The sequence below is a fragment of the Geotrypetes seraphini genome, chromosome 9 (genome assembly GCF_902459505.1).
Source record: "Geotrypetes seraphini chromosome 9, aGeoSer1.1, whole genome shotgun sequence".
NCBI classification, from domain to species: domain Eukaryota; kingdom Metazoa; phylum Chordata; class Amphibia; order Gymnophiona; family Dermophiidae; genus Geotrypetes; species Geotrypetes seraphini.
Genome location: NC_047092.1, coordinates 178,125,142 through 178,151,968, shown reverse-complemented (window position 1 = coordinate 178,151,968; position 26,827 = coordinate 178,125,142). Strand labels below are relative to the sequence as shown.

The 26,827-nt window shown below is 41.9% G+C and overlaps 1 protein-coding gene and 1 long non-coding RNA gene across 3 annotated transcripts; both read left to right on the top strand.

Moving 5' to 3' along the window:
- The first annotated feature begins 1,354 nt into the window (after positions 1-1,354).
- On the top strand, positions 1,355-26,643 carry LAMP3 (lysosomal associated membrane protein 3). Of its 2 annotated transcripts, none has more exons than XM_033958461.1 (6): positions 1,355-1,509; positions 2,918-3,705; positions 7,187-7,303; positions 15,067-15,124; positions 16,985-17,155; positions 21,180-21,917. In XM_033958461.1, the coding sequence occupies exons 1-6, from the start codon at positions 1,467-1,469 to the stop codon at positions 21,317-21,319; spliced, it is 1,317 nt and encodes a 438-aa protein (XP_033814352.1). In that variant the 5' UTR covers positions 1,355-1,466; the 3' UTR covers positions 21,320-21,917. The 2 variants fall into 2 exon arrangements, with proteins under 2 accessions (XP_033814352.1, XP_033814353.1); XM_033958462.1 differs by lacking the exon at positions 21,180-21,917 and adding an exon at positions 25,418-26,643 and having other exon boundaries at positions 1,356-1,509.
- LOC117366718 lies at positions 22,357-23,449 on the top strand. The gene is made up of 2 exons (XR_004540640.1): positions 22,357-22,412; positions 22,524-23,449. It is a non-coding gene; the product is annotated as an uncharacterized LOC117366718 (long non-coding RNA).
- Positions 26,644-26,827: the final 184 nt, after the last annotated feature.

Below are 26,827 nucleotides of genomic sequence, written 5' to 3'. Positions count from 1 at the left end.
CCTCTGCTGGAGGGAGAAGAGGCCCAGTTTCTCTAATCTCTCACTGTACGGCAGCTCCTCCAGCCCCTTAACCAGTTTAGCTTTTCCCTTGCTTTTTCTTCTTGCATTTTTTCCCCTAACCTCTTGATAATTGTAAACCTTTCCTGCCCTTGATTGTCACTTTGTTCCCACTTTGTTCATTGTACAGTATACATTTCCCTGTTGTGTTTATTTTACTGTTTTTGGTTTTTTTTAATTATTTCCCTTTGATTTTTATTTATTGTTAACTGCTTTGATTTGACCTTTTTTTGTTGTTAATAATGGCTTTCCCTTGTTTGTTCTCTTTCTCTCTATCAATTGTGGTTCCAACCCTTCTTTCCTTTTGTTCCCGTTCGTCAATGTTTTTAAAAATTGTCATTTCCTCTGGTCTGTTTCTGTGTAAATTGTATTTTATTTGGCACATTGTTTTGACGTTTTTGTACACCGCCTAAAAGGCTTGATTGGGCGGTATAAAAAATTTTACATAAACTTGAAACTATATATTAAATAAAGTAACCGTAATAAGGAGCCACAAGGCAGTCCCAGCAGCCCTATTACTAACAGTGGCATTGGCCCCGGACAAAAACTGGTTACTGAGACTTTTCTTTAAAAATAAATTGAAAACATTCTTAGGAATGCAGATACAAATGTATCCTGATCTTGCCAGAGAAACCCAGAGGCGTCGTAAAGAATTTCTATTATTAAAGCCAGGGGTGTTGGCCCTGGGGGCAACTTTTTATTTACGTCACCCATGTAAATGCGTGGTATTATTCTTCTCAGAAATTTGTCTTTTTTGATCCTTCACAGCTGGTGACCTTCCTGTCTCGCTTGGATAAAGAAAAGGACAATAAGATCTAGCCCTAGATGGGAAGTTATTAGGAACTTTGAGCTCAGCTTAGATTAATCTTAGCATTTTTTTTGTTTGTTTTTCTTAATTTAAACTGTCCATTGTACATCTAGATCCTCAAAGTGGACTTGAGTTAAAAATTTAAGTAACATAATGGAGTTTTCTTTTTGTTTTCTTTCTGAAAATATGGATATGTATTATTCATTTGCTTCTTTGTTTTTTGGACTTTAATATGATGATCACGGCTATGTTTCCTTAAACTTAAATTTTTGCTTTCTGTACAAGTTTATACTTGATAATTATTTATAAAATGATAAATAAAAAATAAAATAAGGAGCCACAAACATCTGCTTGCACCCTGCATAACATTGTAATGCAAGCAGAGGCTGTCCGTGGACTTGTTACCCAACCGATTTTTTTACTTCTGCTTTTCACTGACTTCTACTTTCATTCAGCTTTGCTCCCTGTGTGCTCAGAAATCACATGACTGGTGAAAGCAAGTGTTTGGGCTCTGGGCACCAGAAGTCCTCAAACGCGACGAGCCTCTTCCTACTTCCTTGCAAAGCGGCAGCAACGGACCACTTGCTCCAGTGCCTTCAACATGGATGGATTCGCTGCTCTGGAGCTAATTCTGGCCTTTTCTGGTGAGTGTTTTCAAATGATAGAGACTTCAGCTTGTCGTCCCATGTGCTATAAAGACTTTGCTGTATCATCCATCTGTTCTGTTAATACACATGAAAATAGCATAGAGATTATGTTGGTTCACTTTACTGTTACTAGGTATCTCTCCCCCCCCCCCCCTCACTGTGAGCATCGGGAGCGGCACAGAGCATTCAGCGCGCCAGCCTGCGCTATAAACTGCTTCCGGGGTTTTGTAAAATGAGGGGAGATATATGACTTAATTGCATGACACTTGTTTTTGTATTGGAATAATACATTTTTATGAGCTTTTGAGGTCTATATTCTGTGATTCAGGTAAAGATATATATTAAAAAAAAAAAAAAAAAAAAAGCACCGTATATGTTACAGATTGCTTGTGTTGGTTTATTTGTGCGTGCATGGCCAAGCACTTGCAAGCCTGAAGAGCACTATTCAGTCTTATGTTCCGTTACCACACCTGCGCTCTGTCCATCGCGCAGACTTGTTTGTCCCCCCCCTCCCCCGTTAGGTGTCTGAGATTGAACATTACACGAGCAAGCACGTTTTCGTGCATCAGCCCGCAGGAATGGACTCGTGTGCTTATGTGTATACGACAGCAGGGTAATCGTGGTGTTTTAAAGAAGTTATTGACGAGACACATGTTTTGTAATACGAAATATGGGAATTGACGTTCTGTATGGGTATAAGCGCTGGTTGCTTGTCTGTTTATGTTTTAAATGTGTACTATTTGTATTGCATATGTTTAAATTGTAAAAAGCGGATTATAAACAAAACTAAAACTTAACCTTATATACCGGGACTTCAACCAAAGGAAGCTCGATGTGGTTAAAAATAAAGTGAACTGAAATGCAAGAGTTAGTTTTCAAAATGTTTAGCGAATAAAAAAGTTTTTAACAAGTTTACGGAAGAGTTGGAAGGAACTGGGACACCTCAAAATTAGGGGAAGTTCATTCCATAGTTGGGGAAATTTAAACGCCAGAGACCTGCTACAATTCTTAACGCCTTGAATTGCTTTCCTAGAAGGAAGAGAAAGTTCAAATCGACGAATGCCTCTCGCATATGAAAATCTATAAACATTCCATAGCAAATGAACAAGAGGAGCAAACATACCACGTAAAATCTTAAAAACAATACATAAACACTTAAACTGAATTCTAAAATATTACCACAATCTCTTTTAAAAGGTACCACAATAACATAGGCTCTAGTTTTCAGCAGAGCCAATATGGCTACTAGAACTCTATGTTAGAATATATTTGGACCAAATGTATTAAAATCTTGGAATGCGTTGGATTTATTTCAACAGATAATTGTGGAAATATAATTTTTTTTTTTTTTTAGAAATTATTTTTATCACATCCTATGTTGGTTTTTTGTTTTTTTGTTTTTCAGCATTTGTAACCTGTAATTTTAATACAGAGGCCAGAGAGAAATTGGAATCCATCCAAAACTCTGCAGAATTCCTACCATCAACCAATCACACAACTCTTTCAACAATGACAGAAATGACAGTAACTACCATCTACACAACCAGTAACTTCATACACCATACTCATTCAATAAAACCACCTTCAACAGCAGTTATCACAATCGGTAACACCACACATCACAACCCTTCAATAGTGACAACTACTCCGACAGCTAACACAACACACAGCCACGTAACTGGTAACACCACACAACACAACCTTTCAATAGCGACAACTACTCTGACAGCTAACACAACACACAGCCACATAACTGGTAACACCACACAACACAACCTTTCAATAGCGACAACTACTCCGACAGCTAACACAACACGTAGCCACGTAACTGGTAACACCACACAACACAACCTTTCAATAGCAACAACTACTCCGACAGCTAACACAACATTGAGCCACGTAACTGGTAACACCACACAACACAACCTTTCAATAGCGACAACTACTCCGACAGCTAACACAACACACAGCCACATAACTGGTAACACCACACCACACAACCATTCAATAGTGACTACGACTCCAGCAGCCAACATAACTGTGCTAACAACAAGAGAAACAGTAGGCCCTACTCTGTCCCCTATACCCTCCCCACCACCAGTTTTAAATTACTCTGTCAAATGGCCAAACAGCAGTGCAATCTGTATCCAAGCATCCATGGGACTCGAGTTGATTGTTCTGAGCTCCAACAAGGTAAGAAATTACTTCATCTCAAGTGACTGACACCGTATACGCGCACAGATCTGTTCTGCACTAATTTTGTTGCAGTGCCACCAGTTGCATGCGGTGAGGGCTTTCAGCGGATTCACTGATTCCCCAGCTCTATAGAACATAAGTATAACTTACTGTGTCAGTCCATAAAACCCAGTAGCCCGTTCTCACGGTGGCCAATCCAGGTCACTAGTACCTGGCCAAACTCCAAAGAGTAGCAACATTCCATTGTCTCAGAGTAAACAAGATTCCGGAACCCCAAAGAATAGCAACATTCCACTGTCTCAGAGTAAGCAAGATTCCGGGACCCCAAAGAGTAGCAACATCCCATTGTCTCAGAGTAAGCAAGATTCTGGAACCCCAAAGAGTAGCAACATTCCATTGTCTCAGAGTGAGCAAGATTCCGGAACCCCAAAGAGTAGCAACATCCCATTGTCTCAGAGTAAGCAAGATTCCGGAACCCCAAAGAGTAGCAACATTCCATTGTCTCAGAGTGAGCAAGATTCCAGAACCCCAAAGAGTAGCAACATTCCATTGTCTCAGAGTAAGCAAGATTCCAGAACCCCAAAGAGCAACAAGATTCTAGAACTCCAAATAGTAGCAACAGTCCATGCTACCAATCCAGGGCAAGCAGTGGAATGTCTTTCTCAATAACTGACTATGGACTTTTCCTCCAGGAAATTGTCCAAACCTGCTTTTTTTTTTGTTTTGTTTTGATTACTTGTTGCTTGAGGCAGTTTGATTTGTTGAGTAGGCAGCCTGCTGAACCAGTCAAACGGCATCAAACAAAAAGTACCCCCTCCACTCCCAAACAAAGCAGAGCTCTTTGGCTGGGGATTCTCCAAACCCCCTGAAGGCCCTGACAGTACTGATCTGAATTTGATTGACTGAGCAGCATCTACCTGTTGCCTGATTGACCAAACAAATCTAGAGCAGTTCCATCGGGGCCTTTGGGGGGGGGGAGGGGTGAATCCCCTGAGTGCCACTGCTTTATTTAGGGGTCCTTTTACTACACTGCAGTAAAAAGTGGCCTTAATGTGCCCTTAAGCAGGTCATTCCCTCGAGTTAAGACCATTTTTTACTGCAGCCGTAAAAATGGCTATTTTGTATTAATGACCATGCGCTAATGTTACCGTTAATTCATGGCCATTTTGAAACATTTTTCTAGGTGGTAAAGGCTCACAAGCCTAACCAGTTAGTCCACGGTAATGTAGCTGCGCTAACTAGTTAGCATAGGAACTCACTCTATGCCCCCCCTAACATACTCCCTCCAAGAAAAAAATAAAATTTGGCGCGGTTAGTGTGTGCACCTTTGTCTGTGTGTCCCGGGGTACGCTATTTTATTCTCCATTAGGCGTAAAAAGGTCCCTTGTTTATTTAACAATGTATATGCCACATGCTCTGCTATTCTCAGCAGCTTACAACTTCAATACTCCTACTAGTAATCATTTCTATAGCATCACTAGACATACACAGCACTGTACATCAAAACATTGAAGAGACAGTCCCTGCTCAAAAGAGCTTACCATCTAGTCAAGACAGACAAACTGGACAAGAAGGTTCATCAATACACTGTGCTCAGGTGTGGGAACCATATAAGCTGCATTGGCCATCGTGAGAACGGGCTACTGGGCTTGATGGACCATTGGTCTGACCCAGTATGGCTATTCTTATGTTCTTATGCATTATGATGTCATCAAGAATTCTAGGAATGACCCAGGTGCATTGTGATGTCACTGAGCATTCAGACAGCTTCTACTACTAATCATTTCTATAGCATCACTAGACATACACAGCACTGTACATCAAAACATTGAAGAGACAGTCCCTGCTCAAAAGAGCTTACCATCTAGTCAAGACAGACAAACTGGACAAGAAGGTGCGTCAATACACAGTACTCAGGTTGGGGAACCATATAAGCTGCATTGGCCACCGTGAGAACGGGCTACTGGGCTTAATGGACCATTGGTCTGACCCAGTGCGGCTATTCTTTTGTCCTTATGCATTATGATGTCATCAAGAATTCTGGGTTATTATGTGTCCTGTTTTTAAATTTGTGTCTCCCCTTAATTTTACGTATGTAAAACGCTTAATATTTGATAGGCATTTAATCAAATTTTTAAATAAACTTGAAAACTTGCACGTAATCTTAATTGCCCAGTAAGCTTGCTCCAACATGACATTCCAGGAATGGAAAACATTTGAAGTTGAGTTGTCACATATCTTACATTATCAGCTGTCAGTGCTACTAGTTTCATTTTCCCCATCCCGTCCCCCATGGCGATTAGAAATACCGTCAGGTGCACTGGGACCGGAACAGAGAACAGCACGTTACTTTATAAAACATAAGTTGTGACATAGCTATTGAGTGGTAATAGATTCTTGTCACTGCTGTCATGGGACAGAGATCGAAGCTGTGGTTTGTATTTTGTGCCCAAACTACAGAATGACACGGGGACAATTTTTTCCCAGTCCCCGCAGGAACTCAATTTCCCATGCCCCCATCCCCGTAAGTTTTGTCATTATCCCTGTCCTTGCCCCATTCCTATAAGATTTTTATCCAAGTTTTATCCAAGTTTATTAAATAATTTGATTAATCGCTTATTCTACATTCAAGGCGATGTACAAGATAATTCTAATAATTATAAACATAGGTAAAATATTATATAAATGGACAATATTACAAAAAACAAACACAATTCAAAAAGAAAAAAAATTAAGTTGTTACTTATTATATCGAAACAAAAGGGAAAGCTCTGCCTTAACCGTACAAGCCTTGAACACTTATGATTTTGAAGTGTTTGAGGCTTGGGCAGATGAGGAATGAAAACTGCCAACACCAAAAACTGAAAGGAAAACAGAAGTTTTCAGTGTACTTGGGGTTTTCCCCCCAAACTACCCCCAACAGGCGCGTGAGGACTTGTACATGTACTGGGGGACCCCCCCCCATACCCCTGCTCATAGCGCTAACGGTAAGGCTTTAAAGCGGCGGGACTGGCGGCATGCATATGTCTTGCATGCAATTGTTGGCGTGCCTTTGTTGGAGCGGTTTTGTCTTGCGCTGCATTGAAATACTGTATAATATTTAGCAACATTGTCTTGTAAGATCTAATAAAAAAAGAAGACCATCACCTGTGCATGGATAGCTTCAAAGTGTGGGAGAGTGTGGTGCAGTGGTTAAAGCACCCTGGGGTTGTGGGTTCAAATCCACGCTGTTCCTTGTGACCCAGGGCAACTCACTTAATCCAGGTACATGAGAGAGACTGTGAGCCCACCGGGACAGACAGGAAAAAATGCTTGAGTACCTGAACAAATTCATGTAAACCGTTAGGAGCTCCCCTGGGAGAACGATATGGAAAATGGAATAAATAAATAGAGGTCTTTCATAACAAGTTAGGGGTTTTGGGGTTTTTCGACTTGAAATAAAACAAGTGTCTTTTTGAAATTTTCCTTTCCATTGAAGGAGCAATACTTCAATATTGAACGTGATGGTACAACCTCGACTGGGACATGCGGAGAGGATAAATCAAACCTTAACATAACCTTCAACAAAGGGTTCATCGGTATCACTTTTGAAAAGGTGAGCAGAGAATGTTATACTTTCGCCCGGTGGCTTCTTCAAGTAAAGGACGTTTTCTCCTCTGCCACCATAAATCTCAGATGGTTTCCCCGTCTCGTCCTTGGGTTACCATTCTCGTGCCCTTTTCAGATCCAGAGAACCCAGGTGGAACTGGTTTTTGATGGGTTAGAGCAGTGGTTCCCAACCCTGTCCTGGAGGACCACCAGGCCAATCGGGTTTTCAGGCTAGCCCTAATGAATATGCATGAAGCAAATTTGCATGCCTATCACTTCCATCATATGCAAATCTCTCTCATGCATATTCATTAGGGCAGTGGTTCCCAACCCGTTCCTGGAGGACCACCAGGCCAATCGGGTTTTCAGGCTAGCCCTAATGAATATGCATGAGAGAGATTTGCATATAATAGAAGTGACAGGCATGCAAATCTGCTCCATGCATATTCATTACGGCTAGCCTGAAAACCCAATTGGCCTGGTGGTCCTCCAGGACAGGGTTGGGAACCACTGGGTTAGAGTGCTATGAGACATTATTCTGGAGACTTTTTGCTCTGGTGTTTTGTTATATTATGTGTACTCTTATATACCACCAAATCCTCACGGATTGGAGTTCTAGGTGGGTTAAAAGCAGCTTTTAGAGAATGACACAGGGACAAATTTTTCCCGGTCTCTGTAGGAACTCATTTTCCTGTCCCGTCCCCACGAGTTCATTTCCTGTCCCTGCCCCATTCCTGCAAGCTCCGCCCTCATCTGCACAAGCTTCAAACACTTTAAAATCTTAAGTGTTTTGAGGTTTGTGCAGTTAAGGCTGAGCTTCCAGGAATGGAGCAGGGACAGGAGAAATATGAGTTCCTGCTTGGACGGGGACAAATTTGTCCCTGTGTCATTCTCTGAATCATATATGGTACATAGAGTTAACATGCTACATAAAATTATACATACATGTGAGATGAGATATCTAAAACAGCAAGTGATGTCTGACATTGTCATTCTATAGAGATTTATTTTAAAGTCTCAGTCTCCTTCCAACCCTATCAGGGGTTTCTCGCAAGTTCTATAGGCCCTATAGTTTCCATAGGCCCTAACAGGGACTTATTGAAAGCATAATAAATCATAAAAAAATTCCCTCCCCCCCTCCCCACCCTGGACGTGTATGAACAAAGGGAGATAATAAGAACATAAGAACATTTTGTTAATGGCTCCCAAACATCCCTAAATTTCTTAAAATGCCCCTGCTGTATGGCTATTACCCGCTCCATTTTAAAGATTTGCCATAACGAATTCCAACAAAAATTATAATTCAGCCAATCCCAATTTTTCCAGTTTTTCATAATTTGCTGCATGGCAACCCCTGTCATGATGAGCAAAAGTTTATTATTATTAGAAGAGATTTGACTCTTGGCTCTCATGGAAATACCAAATAACACAGTGTCATGTGATAATGCCACCGGATTTTCCAGTAGATTATTCACTTGGCCCCAAATGGATTTCCAAAAACTAAGTATCAATGGACAATAGAATACTTTTGCAATTTGCTAGTTAAATGATTTGCTATGAGCGATCTTATATTTTGTATCTTGATCTTTTTATATCTCTTCCAACTCACTCAACCCAACCCAACCACTACAGTGACAGTGCTCAGCTGGGACAAGAAGAATAGAGGAAAGGTCCCCACAGAAACGCACAAAAGCAGGAACAGTGATGATGACCAATGCGAGGTGCGCTTGAAGTCCAACAGGATTCAAAGATTTTATTGCAACATCCAACAGTATCAGCTAATTGAATTACTTCCCTCTTGATGACACAACATGACTGTGTTTTGGCACATATTAAGGATTGCCATCAGTTGCCGCTAGCACTGTATGCGTTTCTTCGACAAAGTAGACCTTTAGAAGCATCCAGGAATTATTATCAACCTGCGGATTTTTGCATATCACAGTTGTAGACTACTGATGCAGGCAGATTGTGCCAAAACATGGCCATGTGGGGTCATCGAGAACGCTGTGATTCGGTCAACTAATACCGCTCAATAAAATCTTCAAATCCTGGTGGATTTCAGACTTGCCTGTCATTCCTCCCAATTGATAATCACCAGTGCTTATCTGGGAGCCAGGCACTATTGCTGCTATTGGAACCCTGCAATCATGAACCCTAACGTCAATCACTAGAGGAGCATTTCTATAAAGTAGATGCAAACATTTACATGTGTATGTGCTTACAACCACATATATGCCAATCCAAGAAGATAACCCCAAAGACTTCATTTCACACTGGGGCTATTTGAACAACAACATCCTTGATGAACAAGCCCCACTTCGAACCAAAACCAGAACATGCAGACGATCAGACCAATGGTTCGACGAAGAATTACTCCTACTCAAGAGACAATGTAGACGTCTGGAAAGAAAATGGAGAAAAACCAACCAAGATCACACGAAAACCGCCTAGAAAAAAATTAACAAACAATACAAACTTCTATTAAAAGAAAAGAGAAAGAAACATTACACCAACCTAATAGGCACGGAAACCCAAGACACCAAAAAACTATTCCAAATATTAAAAGACCACTAACAATAACTCCTCCCCTTCAGCCTCCCTCCTAGCTGAACACTTCAAGAATAAAATTACAAACACCAGAGCTACTCTCATTAGTAACCCAACCCACCTACTCGAAGTCACAATACTCCCCACAGAAAATGAATCTTGTGCTGCAGACAGATCTTGGTCCCAATTCCCTAAGATACATTGGATCGAATTCAACAAACTCTACAATAAGTACAGCCACACATCATGTGAACTCAACCACTGCCCGCCATATCTCCTGTCATCAGCGAGCACTAAATTCCGTACCTTACTCCTACACTGGATACAAACCATGCTCACAGATGGCATTTTCCCGAATGACCTCAGCGAAATCATCATCATCCCAATCTTAAAAGACCCAAAAGGACCAACAGACCTCTCATCCAACTACAGACCAATAGCCTCAATACCTCTATATATCAAACTAACAGAAGGATTAGTAGCCAAATTCCTCACCAACTATCTCGAGGACCATAACTTACTCCATCCCACGCAATCCGGCTTCAGAACTAACTTCAGTACAGAGACACTACTAGGCTCCCTTATTGACACAGCAAGACAACACCTCAGCATTGGAAAAAAAATGCTGCTCATACAGTTGGACCTGATGGCGGCATTTGACCTGGTAGACCATAACATCCTACTGCAAATCTTGGACTCAATAGGCATTTCAGATAAAGTATACTCATGGTTTGAAGGTTTCTTAAAATCCAGGACATACAAAGTAAAATCAGACAAAGAAAAATCCAAACCTTGGTCCAACCCCTGCAGCGTTCCACAAGTGTCCCCACTGTCCCCTACTCTCTTCAGCCTATATACGGCCTCTCTTGGTGTTTACCTGAACAAACAAGGCCTATCCTCTTATAGCTATGCTGATGACATCACAATCCTCATTCCTTTCGACCAACCAATGCTCTTAATATCAGACACATTACACAGAACTCTAGCTACAGTTACGACTTGGATGGAAGACCACAAACTGAAACTCAACCCAGACAAAACTAAATTCATCCTCCTAGAAAATAACAAAATCCCAACCATAACCAACTTAGAAATCAACTCTATCAACTACCCTTTGCAAACCACCCTAAAACTTCTAGGTATGACTATTGACCATGAAACCACAAATTAACAAAACATACAGAAATCTTTCGCAGTTATGAGAAACCTTAGACAAGTCCGAAAATTCTTCGAAAAAACACAATTTCAGCTCCTAGTACAATCTCTAATCCTAAGTATCCTAGACTATTGCAACATCCTCTACCTCCCCTGCCCTGCAATAATGATTAAACAACTACAGACAATTCAGAATACAGCTCTGAGACTCGTCTATTCATTGAAAAAACATGATCACATTACTGAGGCATTCATCAATTCTCATTGGCTTCCAATCCAGGAAAGAATACAATTTAAATTCTACTGTATACTATTTAAAACTATAAATGGAGACAGCCCAACCTACCTAAACGACCGCCTCATCCAAACCACCTCTACCAGGCATAGAAAAACACACACCCCATTCACTTACCCCCCAATCAAAGAAGTAAAACGGAAAAAACTATACAACGGACTACTGGCCACTCAGGCAGCGAAGATAGACAACCAAGTCTCCAACCTATTGACAACAACCCCAGACTACAAGATGTTCAGAAAGGAAATAAAAACTATACTCTTCAAGAAATCCCTTAATAAAGCTTAATACCATGATAAAGCTTAACCCCCCTCTTACCATCCCCTCCCTAACCCCAGATCCTACTTTTCCCTCTCTTGGAAACCTTCTCTGATCTAACGTTGTAACCCTTCTTCCATAACTCTTTGTAATCCGCTTTGAACCGGGACGTGTTGAAGTGGAAGATGATATTTTCTTTCTCAAGGGACCCTCGGCCACAAGAGGGCACCCGCTCAAACTCAGGGGCGGAAAATTTCAAGGCGACACCAGAAAGTATTTCTTCACAGAGAGAGTGGTTGATCATTGGAACAAGCTTCACCAGTGCAGGTGATCGAGGCAGACAGCGTGCCAGACTTTAAGAATAAATGGGATACCCATGTGGGATCCCTACGAGGTCAAGATAAGGAAATTGGGTCATTAGGGCATAGACAGGGGGTGGGTAAGCAGAGTGGGCAGACTTGATGGGCTGTAGCCCTTTTCTGCCGTCATCTTCTATGTTTCTTTGTTTCTATGAATAGAAATCTGTAATGTAATGTCTGCATGCCGCGTAAGTGCAATTGTGTAATATGTGTATATGTGGTTTTCAGGTGGGCACACACATGGGTGGAGCATGGTCAGGGCAGACAATACTGTAAATTATAGGCATATCACCAGAACTTAGCTGCTAGCATTTATACCAGCTCACACTTAAGTGCATAATTATTCATATGCTCTGTAAGGGACAGTAGATGCTTACTTTCTTTCATAGAATATGTACCAATCAGGCACCCTTTGGCACCTGTTTATAGGGCTTGGTTTTCTTTGTGCCAGCACCTTTTTTGCTTGCTCCCCTCCCCCCCTTCCCCCAGCAGCCATGGTCTGGCATCTCCCTCCTTCCCGAAGTCTAACCTTACTTTTGGCTTTCCAAAAGTTGGCAGCAACAGCGATTCCCAAATGTTGCTCTGCCGCCGGCCTGGCCTCTTCTCTCTACTACGGAAGTACATCAGAGAGAAGGGCCGCAGTAGAGAGAAGAGATGGAGGCCGGTGGCAGGACTCATTAGAGGAAGGGTCCTTTCATCGTTGGCTGATGCCAGCACAAGTTTGCGGGGGGGGGGAACGGGACAGAAGAACATACCAGATCCATAGGGTGAGGGGGAAGAAGAAGGGAAAAAGAGAGATGATGGAGAGTTCTGATTTGACAACAAGTGGCCCCCTACCATTGGGCAGCTCTTGGCGTTTTGCTGGGCTTGTGCCGTGGTAGCCACGCCCCTGTCTGCGTCTGTTTCTGTCTGATGATTTTGATGGATGCATGGAACTGCCTCCCAGTTGAGGTGGTGAAGTCAAAACCAGTAACTAAATTCAAGAAAACCTAGAATGAGCACAGAGGAGCTTGCACTGCCAAAAACGAATGGAAACATCAGCTAGGTTGCAAAACAATGTGAAAATATGTTTTCAAAGCCTTTGATGTAGGCTCACGGAAAACTGTCCTCCCCACTCTGTACAACCTCCTCTCTGGCATCTTTCCATCTGAGAGAACCTTTTGGGTTAGGCGTCGGGGCAGCTCCCAGTAAATCCCCCTTTCTAGACCTGGTGTAATGATGGCCCCCCCCCCACCCCCCAATTCAGCAAAAGTGTGTGTAACTGTGTGTCCTACTCAAGTGTACGGCGCATGGCAGTTACGCACTATAACTCCGACAGCGCTTGCACATATAAATGCACATTTCCCTTCATTTACACTTACAAACGAGCGTGTAACCATGACTGCCTAGATACAGAACTGCCCTTTTAGTGGCCTGGGCTAGCGAACATCGAGTTCAGGACTCGCATAATGAGTGGAATTTAATAGAGTTGATAAGTGTTTGCTTTAGCAGCATGCGACTTGCGCAGTGCGAATGGCATTATGGCTGTCTCTCGCTCTTAGAAGGAGTGTGTTTGGTGCTTGATGTGACTGCCCCTGGGAGCATGGAAGACAATGGAAGTCCTTAATGGAAAAATTATAAGAGCTTTATAAACATCAGAGTTAGTGGTAATTATTAAACCGCAGTGCTTTACTTAGACTGATAAGGATCTATTCGAGTGCATAGCTTAATAGTTCTGTAAATGCTACGATCCTAATTTATCAACAGATTTCTCCCATTCCAACCCCCCCAAAAAAAAAAACCACACCCTTTGCTCAGTCTGCTCCAATGAGATATTGTGTAATAATAGCATTATTGACGTAGTTTATTAGTTTCATCATATTGAGAGGGGAGGAAAGGAGGAGATTATGTGGAAAAATATGAACAGATTTAACATAGAAACATGATGGCAGATAAAGGCCAAATGGCCCATCCACAGCATCCACTATCTTCTCCTCTCCCTATTGGCTAAGACTCTTAACACTTGCTTTGTGTTGTCATAGAACTTTCTGATTATAGAAACATAGAAACATAGAAACATGATGGCAGATAAAGGCTAAATGGCCCATCCTGTCTGCCCATCTGCAGTAACCATTATCTCTTTCTCTCTCTGAGAGATCCCATGTGCCTATCCCAAGATTTCTTTAATTCAGAGACAGTCTCTGTCTCCACCACCTCTTCCGGAGACTGTTCTACACATCTACCACCCTTTCTGAAAAAAAGTATTTCCTTAGATTACCCCTGAGCCTACTCCTGAGGGGGAGGCAATTCTGGTCCTCAAGAGCCACAGGCAGGTCAGGTTTTCAAGATCTCCACCATGAATATACATGAGATGGATTTGCATGCACTGCCTCCTTGAGATGCAAATCTATCTCATGCATATCTATTGTGGATATCCTGAAAACCTGACCTTTCCGGTCCTCGAGAGCCACAGGCAGGTCAGGTTTTCAGGATATCCACCATGAATATGCATGAGATGGATTTGCATGCATTGCCTCCTTGAGATGCAAATCTATCTCATGCATATTTATTGTGGATATCCTGAAAACATGACCTTTCCGGTCCTCGAGAGCCACAGGCAGGTCAGGTTTTCAGGATATCCACCATGAATATGCATGAGATGGATTTGCATGCACTGCCTCCTTGAGATGCAAATCTATCTCATGCATATCTATTGTGGATATCCTGAAAACCTGACCTTTCCGGTCCTCGAGAGCCACAGGCAGGTCAGGTTTTCAGGATATCCACCATGAATATGCATGAGATGGATTTGCATGCATTGCCTCCTTGAGATGCAAATCTATCTCATGCATATTTATTGTGGATATCCTGAAAACCTGACCTTTCCGGTCCTCGAGAGCCACAGGCAGGTCAGGTTTTCAGGATCTCCACCATGAATATGCACGAGATGGATTTGCATACACTGCCTCCTTGAGATTCAAATCTATCTCATGCATATTTATTGTGGATATCCTGAAAACCTGACCTGGCTCCGGCTCTCGAGAACCGGAATTTCCTACCCCTGGAATAGAGCCACAATCGGCCCAGCTGCAGCTGGCTCTGGGCTCTTTCCTGGATTTGCTCAGCGGTGCTTTTCCACTGAGTTGCAACTGATATGCCATTCTTTGTGTTTTCTAGAGTGAAGACTCGTATTATATTAGTGAGATTGAAGCTCTTCTTAAGCTCTCTCCTCAGGGTAAGTCACAGCATAATGGTTTCATAAGATACTTATTTCCTTTCCACATATTTCATCACACTTTATTTCTCTGAATTTAGAAGAAGTTAAATAGAAGCAATGAATTGCCAAGTACAATACAATCCGTACTTCGCTCTGGGTAGTAGCAGCTTTCTCAAATATTACATTACATCAGAGATTTCTATTCCGCCATTGCCTTGCGGTTCAAGACGGATTACAAGAGAATTACAAAAAACGTTTTACAGGAAGATATCTGGTAATTTCTAGAGGAGATAAAAAGTAGATAAGGTTGCTTTGGGGAATCGGGAAGGTATTGGGAAGTGGGAAGGAGCAAGTGATATTAAGTCGTTTGCAGGAATTTCTTGAAAAGTAGCGTCTTTACTTCTTTTCTGAATGTTTCCTAGTCTGGGGTCATAATTAGTAGATTGGAGATTTGGTTGTCAAGTTTTGCTGCTTGTGAGGCTAGGAGGTCATCATATAGTTTTTTTCCATTTGACTTCTTTGATTGGGGGGTGCTTGAATGGAGTGTGGATTTTCCTATGTCTAGTTGATGTAGTTTGGATGAGGCGGTTGTTCAGGTAGGTTGGGCTGTCACCGTTTATGGTTTTAAATAGTAGACAGTAGAATTTGAATATTCTTGCTGGAATTGGAAGCAAGTGTGAGTTGAGGTATGTCTCTATGATGTAGTCATGCTTCCTCAATGAATAGATAAGGCTCAGTGCTGTGTTATGGTCCTCCGTTAGTTTAAAGATCACTTAGAAAAGATTTAACTTGTTCTTTTCCTCTCTTCTCTCTTTCACAAACATTTAGATATTCATATATATATATATATATATACACATTTATTGTACACATTGTTTTGGGAGTTTGATGATGTATAGTTGATGTGATGTATTTTAGTCTCAAAGAGGAAATATGGCAACTCTACCTATAATATATAGGCCCTGGGATAGGGCCCTAAGCTAAATACTGCTCTTACATGGCTCCCTTTTGTTGGAACCAGGGTCTACTGCAGGGGTGTCAAAGTCCCTCCTCGAGGGCCGCAATCCAGTCAGGTTTTCAGGATTTCCCCAATAAATATGCATGAGATCTATTAGCATACAATGAAAACAGTGCATGCAAATAGATTTCATGCATATTCATTGGGGAAATCCTGAAAACCCGACTGGATTGCGGCCCTCAAGGAGGGACTTTGAGATCCCTGTATTAGAGGGTTTGGGCTGGTTGCAGCCTCCACAAATATTCAAGCCTTAGCCAAGGATTTAGGTACAATAGGAATATGGCTGCTGCAACTCCTAGGAGCGGTCTTTAACTCCTCACGCTTACTAATGTATGTATCATTCCCTCTGTGAGAAATGACCTAACCCCTATTTGTCTGTATTTTATTAGATCAGGGATCTGAAAGTCCCTCCTTGAGGGCCACAATCCAGTTGGGTTTTCAGGATTTCCCCAATGAATATGCATTGAAAACAGTGCATGCACATAGATCTCATGCATATTCATTGGGGAAATTCTGAAAACCCGACTGGATTGCAGCCCTCAAGGAGGGACTTTGACACCCCTGGTCTACTGTCTATAGCAGGGTTTCCCAACCTGTGTGTAGTGAGAGAGATTATAAATAGAAACGTCATTAGCCTGTGCTTTCTGTAGCCACATAAATGGAGTTGTGGCCATGGAAAATTTGATAAGTGCTGCCCTATGGTTTGCTGAGGGGTACGCTGTTGGGATTTCTATATTTTATCTTACCGTCGTTAGGTTCTCTGCTATAACACAACAAAGCATACCAACACCTAGAGGACCACATTGTCTTTTTCTACAAAAGCAGTGCTTAATGTTATGTTTCACTCTCCTGGTCCTCAGGTGTGTTGTATTATGGGAAAAAAACAAATCAACAACTCTTTAAAACCTGGTTGGGCTACTCGTTTAAGTGTGCAAGCAAACAGACGGTAATGTTGGCCGACAGTTTGCAGTTTCGAACAATAAAAACCCAACTTCAAGCCTTCAGCATCAATGACAACAAGTTTGGGAAAGGTATGTTGTAAGAGTTTAGTTGTTTTTTTTAAATTTTAAATAAAATATTGCTGTTGCCATGATATTGTGTGGAAATAAAGGGCATTACATGTCAAATATTTAAAAAAATGACGCCTTTTTGTCATTTTGGGAGAACCATACATTTCTTGACCATCTATCAATTGCAAAACATTAAGGGGTCAATATTCAATCAGAAGATGAGATCCTACATAAATGCCACGGTCGGCACTGACCTCGGATATTCCATGCTGGGCCATTTCCAAGTGACCAGCATTGAATATACAAGGGGGGGGAGGGGGGATTTTCGGTTGTTAACTTAGGGGTCCTTTTACTAAGGCACACTTGCTGATTTAGCGCATGCTAACGCATCCATTATATCCTATGGACGCGTTAGCATTTACCGCGTGCTAAATCGGCTACCGCACCTTAGTAAAGGGACATGTTTGAAACATTCAAAATACTGAAGGGAATAGACTTGGTAGATAAAGACAGACTGTTCACACTCTCCAAGGTAGGGAGAATGAGAAGGCACTCTCTAAAATTGAAAGGGGATGGATTCCGTACAAACGGGTGAAGTTCTTCTTCACCCAGAGAGTGGTAGAAAACTGGAACGCTCTTCTGGGGAAAACACCCTCCAGGGATTCAAGACAAAGTTAAGACAAGTTCATGCTAAACTGGTGAGACTGGTCTTGGAGCACTGGTCTTGACCTTGGGGCTGCTGCTTGAGTGGACTGCTGGACAGGATGGACCATTGGTCTGACCCAGCAGTGGCGATTCTTATGACTAGAAAATCAGCTAAGCAAATATCTAGCACTGGTCAGTTAATAGTGGGCAAAGATTAGTGGTCTGATCTGCCCACTAAACTTAACCAGTCAGCACTGAATTTTGCCAATTATTGTGCGATAGAACTGATTAACCTTTCAACACTGACTGCAGCTATTCAGAAGAGAAAACCAGTTATCTCTTGCTGAATATTCACAGTTAGGCACTGAAATGTTATTTAACTGGTCAGCAGCTGTTTTTGGCAAAGAGCTTTGAATATTGAGGTGGTATGAAACCTAAGTGACAATTTGGCATGTTAATATTATAAGCATCATCCAGTAGCCTGGTTTGCAATCCAGTCCTCAGGGCACACTCAGCCAGTTGAGTTTTCAAGATATCCACAGTGAATTTGCACAAAAGAGAGAGAGAGGGGGGGAGGGAGGGAGGGATGCATACCAAACAGACAGCATTGGTCGCCGTACCTCAAGAAGGACATGGCGATGCTTGAGAGGGTCCAGAGAAGAGCGACGAAAATGATAAAAGGTATGGGAAACCTTCCATACGAAGACAGTTTAGAAAGGCTGGGGCTCTTCTCCCTGGCAAAGCGGAGACTCGGAGGAGACATGATAGTGACTTTCAAGATCATGAAAGGCATCGACAAGGTAGACAGGGACAGATTCTTCAGACTATTGGGGACCACAAGTACAAGGGGGCACTCGGAGAAGCTGAAAGGGGACAGGTTTAGAACCAATGCTAGGAAATTCTTTTTCACTCAGAGGGTGGTGGACACCTGGAACGCACTGCCGGAGGTTGTGATAGGACAGAGTACATTACGGGGTTTCAAAGAAGGATTGGATAAATTCCTGAAAGATAGGGGGATTGAGGGATACAGATAGAGGTAGAGATGGGATATAGAGAGAGTATAGATAGAGACCAAGGGGGATTTAAGGGTTCAGACAAAGATCACTGTACAGGTCATGGGCCTGATGGGCCACCGCGGGTGCGGACTGCTGGGCGCGATGGACCTCTGGTCTGACCCAGCAGAGGCATCTTCTTATGTTCTTAACTCTGTTTCATGCATATTCATTGTAGATATGCTGTTCAGAGAACCTCTGGTCCAGCATATTACTCAGCATTTTTCAGCAGTGCTCTGTCCCATTTTTCCCTCGTATATTTCTCTTGAAAAATACTGGGGCATTGCCATTGATAAAAGTGGCGATATCTGGCAGGTCTAGGGGGTCCGGATTTTCCTAAAGTAAAATCTATTCATGTCATCCTGCAAACTACAATTTTAGAAAGCAGCTAGGGCAGAGGTACTAAATTTCAGGATCCAGCATTGGGAATTTCTGTTACAAATCTGAGACCTGCCTACAGAATCAGCATCTTTACCAATTAACTCACCCTTTTAACAAAAGCCACGGGGCAAATGCTTCAATGCCCAATTAAATCTCTATGGGAGTCAGAGCAATTACCGCAGAAGCAGCTTCTATCGCGGCCTTGCAAAAAGGAGCCCTAAGTTAGAAGGGAATCTCCAGTTTTCAGGGAATTGCTATAGATTTCATTGTGGACCAAGCCTGAGCTCTAGATTACTCTTAATTGTTCTTTATCCTAGAACTGAACTGGATAGTAATTTAGTATATGCAGGTATTGGGTGTTAGGACACGTTTACAAAGAATGCAAAACACTGCGATTTGATTATTAGGCCATGCACATATCTGTGATCATGTGACACCTCTGTATTTAAAATTCCACTGGTTATCAATGGAATTTAGGATCAAATTTAAAGATCTTGATGTTGGCACATACAGTAGAGCAGTGGTCTCAAACTCAAATATTTTGCAGGGCCACATTTTGGATTTGTAGGTACTTGGAGGGCCACAGAAAAAATAGTTAATGTCTTATTAAAGAAATGACAATTTTACATGAGGTAAAACTCTTTATAGTTTATAAATCTTTCCCCCCCCCCCGAAGGACTGCATGTTCGCCCCTTCTTTGCAGCGTCCTCCAGCTTCTCCCCTGGCCTCCCAGTCTTAGTTTCAGCTAATTACCGCAGCCTGCAGAGAGGATCGCAGTGCTGTAGCGTTCCTTGCAGGCTGCTATCGGCCTCCGTAGCATGTTCCCTCTGCCGCGGTCCCGCCCCTTCCTCTGACGTCAGGGGCAGGATCGCAGCAGAGGGCACATGCTGCTGAGGACAATGGCAGCCTGCAAGGATCGCTACAGCACCAGCAATCCTCTCTGCAGGTTGTGGTAATTATTTGAAGATAAGAGCAGGAGGCTAGGGGGAAGCCGAAGGATGGCGTAAAGAGCGGACAGTACTAGTACAAACCGCGGGCCACACAATAGTATCTGGCGGGCCGCGAGTTTGAGACCACTGCAGTAGAGCATTATTTCCGCTACAGCCTTCATATCTTTCCAACTTGGTGTTATTTTATGCCCCAAGACGTTTATTACGATCTTTGAATGACAATAGGGTAATTGTTCCTCAAATCTTGAAGTCTTGCGTCAACTAGAGATTGTGCGCTCTTTTATCTAGTTTCGCTGTTATGGGATAATTTGCCCATAGATTTGAGGAAAGAAGAATCATACATAAATTTTAAGACACCTAAAAGTGCATTTTTTTTTCAAGTGGCTTTCTCAAATTGAAGAATTGAGTTTGGGACTGTAATCTGTATTTACATAATGATTAATTTTTGATATGGAAAAACAATTTTTTAACTGTATGTATTATAGTTTACTGAGATTTGATTGTCTGTTTTTATTAGAGTTGCTTTTAGAATTAGAATTATTATTATGGGGGATCTTGATTGCTTAGTATTTTAGGATAAAAAAAATTTTTTAAAAAAACTTTTTGCTTTTATTCTTTTCTATCCTATTTTAAATGGAGTTCCTTTCTTGATGAATGTGTATTATATATTGTACACCGCTTCAACCCTTTTTTAGGCTATTATGTGGTATAGAAAGTTTTTAATAAACATAAACGTGATCTAGATCAGTGTTCCTCAACTCGGTCCTGGAGTAGCCCCTTGCCAGTCAGGTTTTCAGGATATCCACATTGAATTTGCATAAACTTGATTTGCATACACTGCCTCCATTATATGCAAATTTCTTTCAAGTATATTCACTGTGGATATCTTGAAAACCTGACTGGCAAGGGGGTATTCCAGGACGAGTTGAGAAACACTGATCTAGATTAATTGCTGTGTACTCTAGAACTGGATGGGGGACGGCCTGTACTCAATTCTCCTTTTAACTTTAATTCCAGAAGAAGAATGCTTTACTGACAGAAGCAATAAAATAGGCCCCTTCCTAGTGGCCCTGAGTATCATGGGACTGGTTCTCATTGTGCTTGTCGTGTATCTGATTGCAAGAAGAAAAAGGATGAGAGGATATGAACACATTTAAGATGGCCTTATTCAAAATGTGACAGGACTCAAGGAGCATGGTGACCTCAGCTTCCCATTGCTAAATGGACTTCATGCACCGCATAGACGAGGACCAGAGTTGTTAAGAACAGGATATATTATATATTGTGCCTCTCTTACAGGGGTTATAAAAAGAGAAATCAAGAAAATGCAACTTGAAGGTGCATATTCACAAAAAGAGTAATATGCAAACACACCCATAAGATCAGGTGGTTCAAACCTCTTCAATCTATCAGGGGATGAAAAGACATCAGAGACCTTTAAAAAGCCACAATACTGCTTTAGGTTAGCAAGTGAAGCAGGTCATGTCTCATTCACTGGTCAAAACCCCATGTGATACTTAATGTGAAAAGTGCAAAATGCAGAATAAGTTTTCAATAATAAATCAGTTTAAATGGAAAAAGATAGCGCAAAACTTTAAGAACAGCACTCATCTTGTGTAGTAAATGCCACATGATAAAGAAAGGAATCTCGAGTAGATCGGAGAAAGTTATAATGCCGCTTTATAGGGCAATGGTCAGACCCCACTTGGAATACTGCGTCCAACATTGGTCTCCCTACCTAAAGAAGGATATAAAACTGCTGGAGAGGGTGCAGAGACGAGCAACTAAACTAGTGAAGGGTATGGAGAAACTGGAATATGAGGATCGACTTAAAACACTGGGATTGTTCTCCCTTGAGAAAAGGAGACTGCGTGGGGATATGATCGAGACCTTCAAAATACTGAAAGGAATCGACAAAATAGAGCAGAGAAGATTATTTACATTGTCCAATTTGACACGGACAAGAGGACATGAAATGAAGCTAAGGGGGGACAAGTTCAGGACTAATGTCAGGAAGTTCTGCTTCACACAGAGAGTGGTTGACATCTGGAATACTCTCCCAGGGGAGATTATTGCAGAATCGACAGTCCTAGGCTTCAAAAGCAAACTAGATGCATATCTCCTTGAGAGAGGCATATAAAGTATGGTTGGCTATAAAATAAACCAGGTGTATACCTGGCAGGGCCTCCGCGTGTGCGGATCGCCGGACTTGATGGACCGAAGGTCTGATCCGGAGATGGCGCTTCTTATGTTCACAGTGAAACTCCAGCACTGCTCTTCACCAGGATAGCTCAGGCTTCTTCTTTGTACTGCTTTTCATTGAGAAAAACGTCACGGAGTGCTTGAAGAGCAGTGCTGGAGTTTCACTGTGGCGTTTACTACACAAGATGAGTGCCGTTCTTAAAGTTTTGCGCTAACTTTTTGCATTTAAAAACATTAGACCATTCTTACATTTTCATGTTTTGTGCTCCCTCTGGGGTTGCAAATCTTGGTATCCTCCACAAAAAGGCAAACCTATAAAGTGAAGACTAATAGGGTACGGTCAATGAACAAATCCTTAAAATGAGGGAGAGGGGGGTGCTCCAATGGTCTAGTTCTTCCCCAGCCACCTGACTCTCCTGACTTGGTCCCTGGCTGACTTCTTCTTGTTTCCTAAACTTAAATCCATGCTGGAAGGAAAGCAAAGTTTGATGCAGCAACTTTTGGCGATTCCTGAAGATGCGTTTAAGGACTGTTTCCAGAAGGGGAAATGACGTTTGGAAAGGGGAGTACGTTGAAGGGGACCCAGTGGAATAAGTTGTAAGATTGTTTAATACATTTTTTATATAATCAGCCCTGGAACTTTTTGAACAGACCTTCAAAGAAGATTTGGATAGGTTCCTAGAGGATAAGGGGATTGAGGGGTACAGATAGGAGTTGAGGTAGGTTACAGGAATAGTCAGGGACAATTGCACAGGTGATGGGCCTGGAGGGCCGCCGCGGGAGCGGACCGCTGGGCGGGATGGACCTCTGGTCTGACCCAGCGGAGGCAAATTCTTATGTTCTTATGTATTGTAAACATACTTACATATAAATATACTTGCATATATATAAATATACTAGCAGTGCAAAAGAAAATTTCTTATAACTATGAAGACAAACCTCCCCACAAAGAGTGTAAATAACGTGTAACGGTGTGCCGTTGTTAAATCATTCAAATACAAAAGATATATTAACAAGTGTTGAACCCTTTTGGGTATAATGTACATGTTTCGCATTTAATAAATATGCTTACTATGTCAATATCAGTTGGGCATGTTGGTCATCTCTGCTTCCTTTGTTTACTGGCACCTTGTGCAGAGTTTTTGTCTCCCTTTTAATTAAAAAATTTAGATCGATACCTTTCTCGGAAGGGGGAGTGGCCAAGATGGCAGCTTGACTGCTGGCGGCATTCATCAGTTTGAAAAGTGAAGTGGAGGAAATTTTACCTTGAGCCATTTTCCTTTTTATGCCTCATATGACGAGGAAGGGGATTGTCAAGACCGTGTCCTCTCTGGTCTAGACATCTTCCCTGACTCAGATCACCCTCGACCGCTTTGTGGTCAGACCCGCTGCGGAGACGCCAAGTCAGAAGAATTCTGCTGTCGAGAGTGGCAAAGGAGTGCTGCTCTCTTCCTTGGGACATGATACCACGCTGCCCCCACCGGCTGCTAAAATACCACCCTGTCCAGCAGTCACGGGATTGACCTGCGTGTGACATAGAGGCTGGTATAAACACTATTGTTGCTGACCGAGAGGAGGGAAGACCGGATGAATCAACTGCCAATGAAATGAACAAGGGTGTATTGAGTTTTTCTATTACTTCCTCGCTGGTTACCCTGGAAGGGATTTGGAAGGTCCTGCAAAAATTAGATGGTATGGTGGTGAAATTTGCACAAGAAATAACTTTTGATGGTGGGTAAGATCGAGATTTTATCTCAGAATATGGACATGGTGACTATTTAGATCAAGTTAAACAAGTCCAAAATGAAGTGAAAGGTCTTAAATACACAGTCTGAGATTATCAAGGATAAAAATGTGATAGATCAAAAGTTAAACAAATTGAAAATTATAATAGAAGGCTTAACCTCAGACTGTTTTAATTTTCCCAAATGCATTGTTATTTTTATTGGGTTTCTTTAAAGAGTATTTGATTGAAGGTTCCTAGTTTGAGCCATGAGATTGGTCTTTCGCTTTCTATATTATCTGGGTTGATGAAATTGTAGACAGCATTCACTGGCCCCGACAGCTATGGTTTTCATACAAGAGGGAAAAATGGGGGCCATGATTGCAGGATTCTGGAAGTAGGTTTTTTTTTTTTTTTTTTTTTTTAGATTTGGGGGAATATGTAATATGGGGGGGAAAATCCTTGGGTACTTGTCAATGGGGCCACACAGAGCATTGAGCACCATTCTGGCCATCTTGTTGGACCAAGCAGGTCTTTATCAGCTGTCATTTACTGTGTAACAATGAAAGCTTATGGTGTCAGAATCTCAGTCTCTGTTTTGAATTAGCTGGAGTCCCAAAAGAGAAACAGAAAAACATGATGGTAAATAAAGGCCAAATGGCCCATCCAGTCTGCCCATCCGTTATCTCCTCCTCTCCCTAGGTGTCTGTCTCATGCTTTCTTAAATTTAGACAGTCTTTGCCTCCATCACCTCTACTGGGAGCTTGAAGAGCTGAAGGAAAATACCAGGTCAACTAAACCTTTATCAGAATGGGGTTAATTCTTAGGACTAGACATACTGAAGGATATTCCTTAGACCAGCACGACACACACCAATCTTTCAGTAGCCACAAACCTAAATTATGCGAATGCCAAAAGCATGCACAAGGCAATGAGATTATATGTAGGGCCCACCCAGATTGTGACCCCCCAAACACAGGTTTTAAGAATGGCCGCTGCTGGGTCAGACCAGTGGTCCATCGTGCCCAGCAGTCCGCTCACACGGCGGCCCTAAGGTCAAAGACCAGCACCCTAACTGAGACTAGCCTTACCTGCGTATGTTCTGGTTCAGCAGGAACTTGTCTAACTTTGTCTTGAATCCCTGGATGGTGTTTTCCCCCTAATTTAGGAGCCATCACAAGAAACCAAAGTTTCTCTGCCATCAGCAGAAATTACACTTGTTCAGTATGAAACTAGAATTTTAAAAAAATTGCTCCATCAGAATGTTCCAGATTGGTGGATATCAAAACCACTCTCAGCTAAAATCTGTTATATCTGCTTTCTCTTCTAGTGAGTGAGTGCTTGGCTGACCACAACACAGTGGCCATCGCTGTTGGTTTAACGGTGGTCATCTTAATTGTCTTGAGTTTGATTATCTATGGAATCTACATCAAACGTAAATCAGACGGCTACCAGCGGATCTAGCTAAAGAAAACCCATTCCGCAGATGTTAAAAGGGAAAGTGCAAGTTTTTGGAGACGTGGGCACAGTCTTCCTCCACACAGCAAGTTTATGAAAAATGGGATAACCATAGGATGATTCTTTGTACCAAAAGTATCTGCGGGAGAAAAGATTTATGCAAAGTCTGCTTGGCATTGGGCCACATGATGGAATGCTAATGAAGAGATGTTTTAAAAAAAATAAATAAATAAATGTGCACCTTTCTGGGGAGCAGAAGTTACTCTGTGGAAGAGACAGGACTGTCTGCTACTGTTAAAGGGCATGTTGGTATAGCAGACATACTTAAGTAACCTTAACTGCTCTGCATTGTACAAAAACCTTTCATGTTTTTTGTTTGTTGGTCAAATACATTTTTCTTTCAGCCAAAACTATGGGCTCCTTTTACAAAGGTGCATTAGGGCTTTAACGCGCAGAATAGCGCGTGCTGAATTGCCCCGCGCGCTAGACCTTAACGCCAGCATTGAGCTGGCATTAGTTCTAGAAACGCAGCATGGGTTTACGTGCGCTAAAAACGCTAGCGCACCTTAGTAAAAGGAGCCCTATATGCAGAACCAAAGGCATTTTTTGTTAATGCTACTGGGGTCTTTCTTATCTCTATATCCCCCCCTGGATTCAAAAAAATTACAAATCTTACAAAGAGAAAATTAACAACAAACAGTGAATAAGGAGAAAAGAACTAGAAATTAAAGACAGCATTATAAGGCATCATGTGTAGAGCAAGGCCCATTTCTCGAAGTAGGTGTTCAGCAAGTAGGTAAAGATCTAATTTCAGCCTTTAGGTCATTGTTGAACAAGTCTTTAATAGGACTCACCAGAACCTCTCTGAGCTCCCTTAGTATCCTGAGATGGATCCCGTCTGATCCCATCGCTTTGTCCACCTTCATATATGCTACATATGCAATAACTGTTCCTAACTACTGCTTATATTTGAAATTGTAATATTTGAGAAACTATAATTTTGATACTGATGCAACATTTGTGTTGTTGGGAAATATTGTTTATCTCCAATTATGATGTTTATATTTTCAAGACTTAATAAAAAGAGTTGAAACAGAAAGTAAGATCCAGTTCACTGAGCATGCAAATGCCAACAGGATTGTCCTGAGCTGGAAATGTGCCCTGTGTACACACTCCCTTGTCCTGCCCAATATGTGAAGCAAAGGAGGCAATGGATGTGTGCAAATTTGTCAATCCCACCTCCTTTGCTCCTTGTGCAGCTGCACATATCTTGCATGCCAGT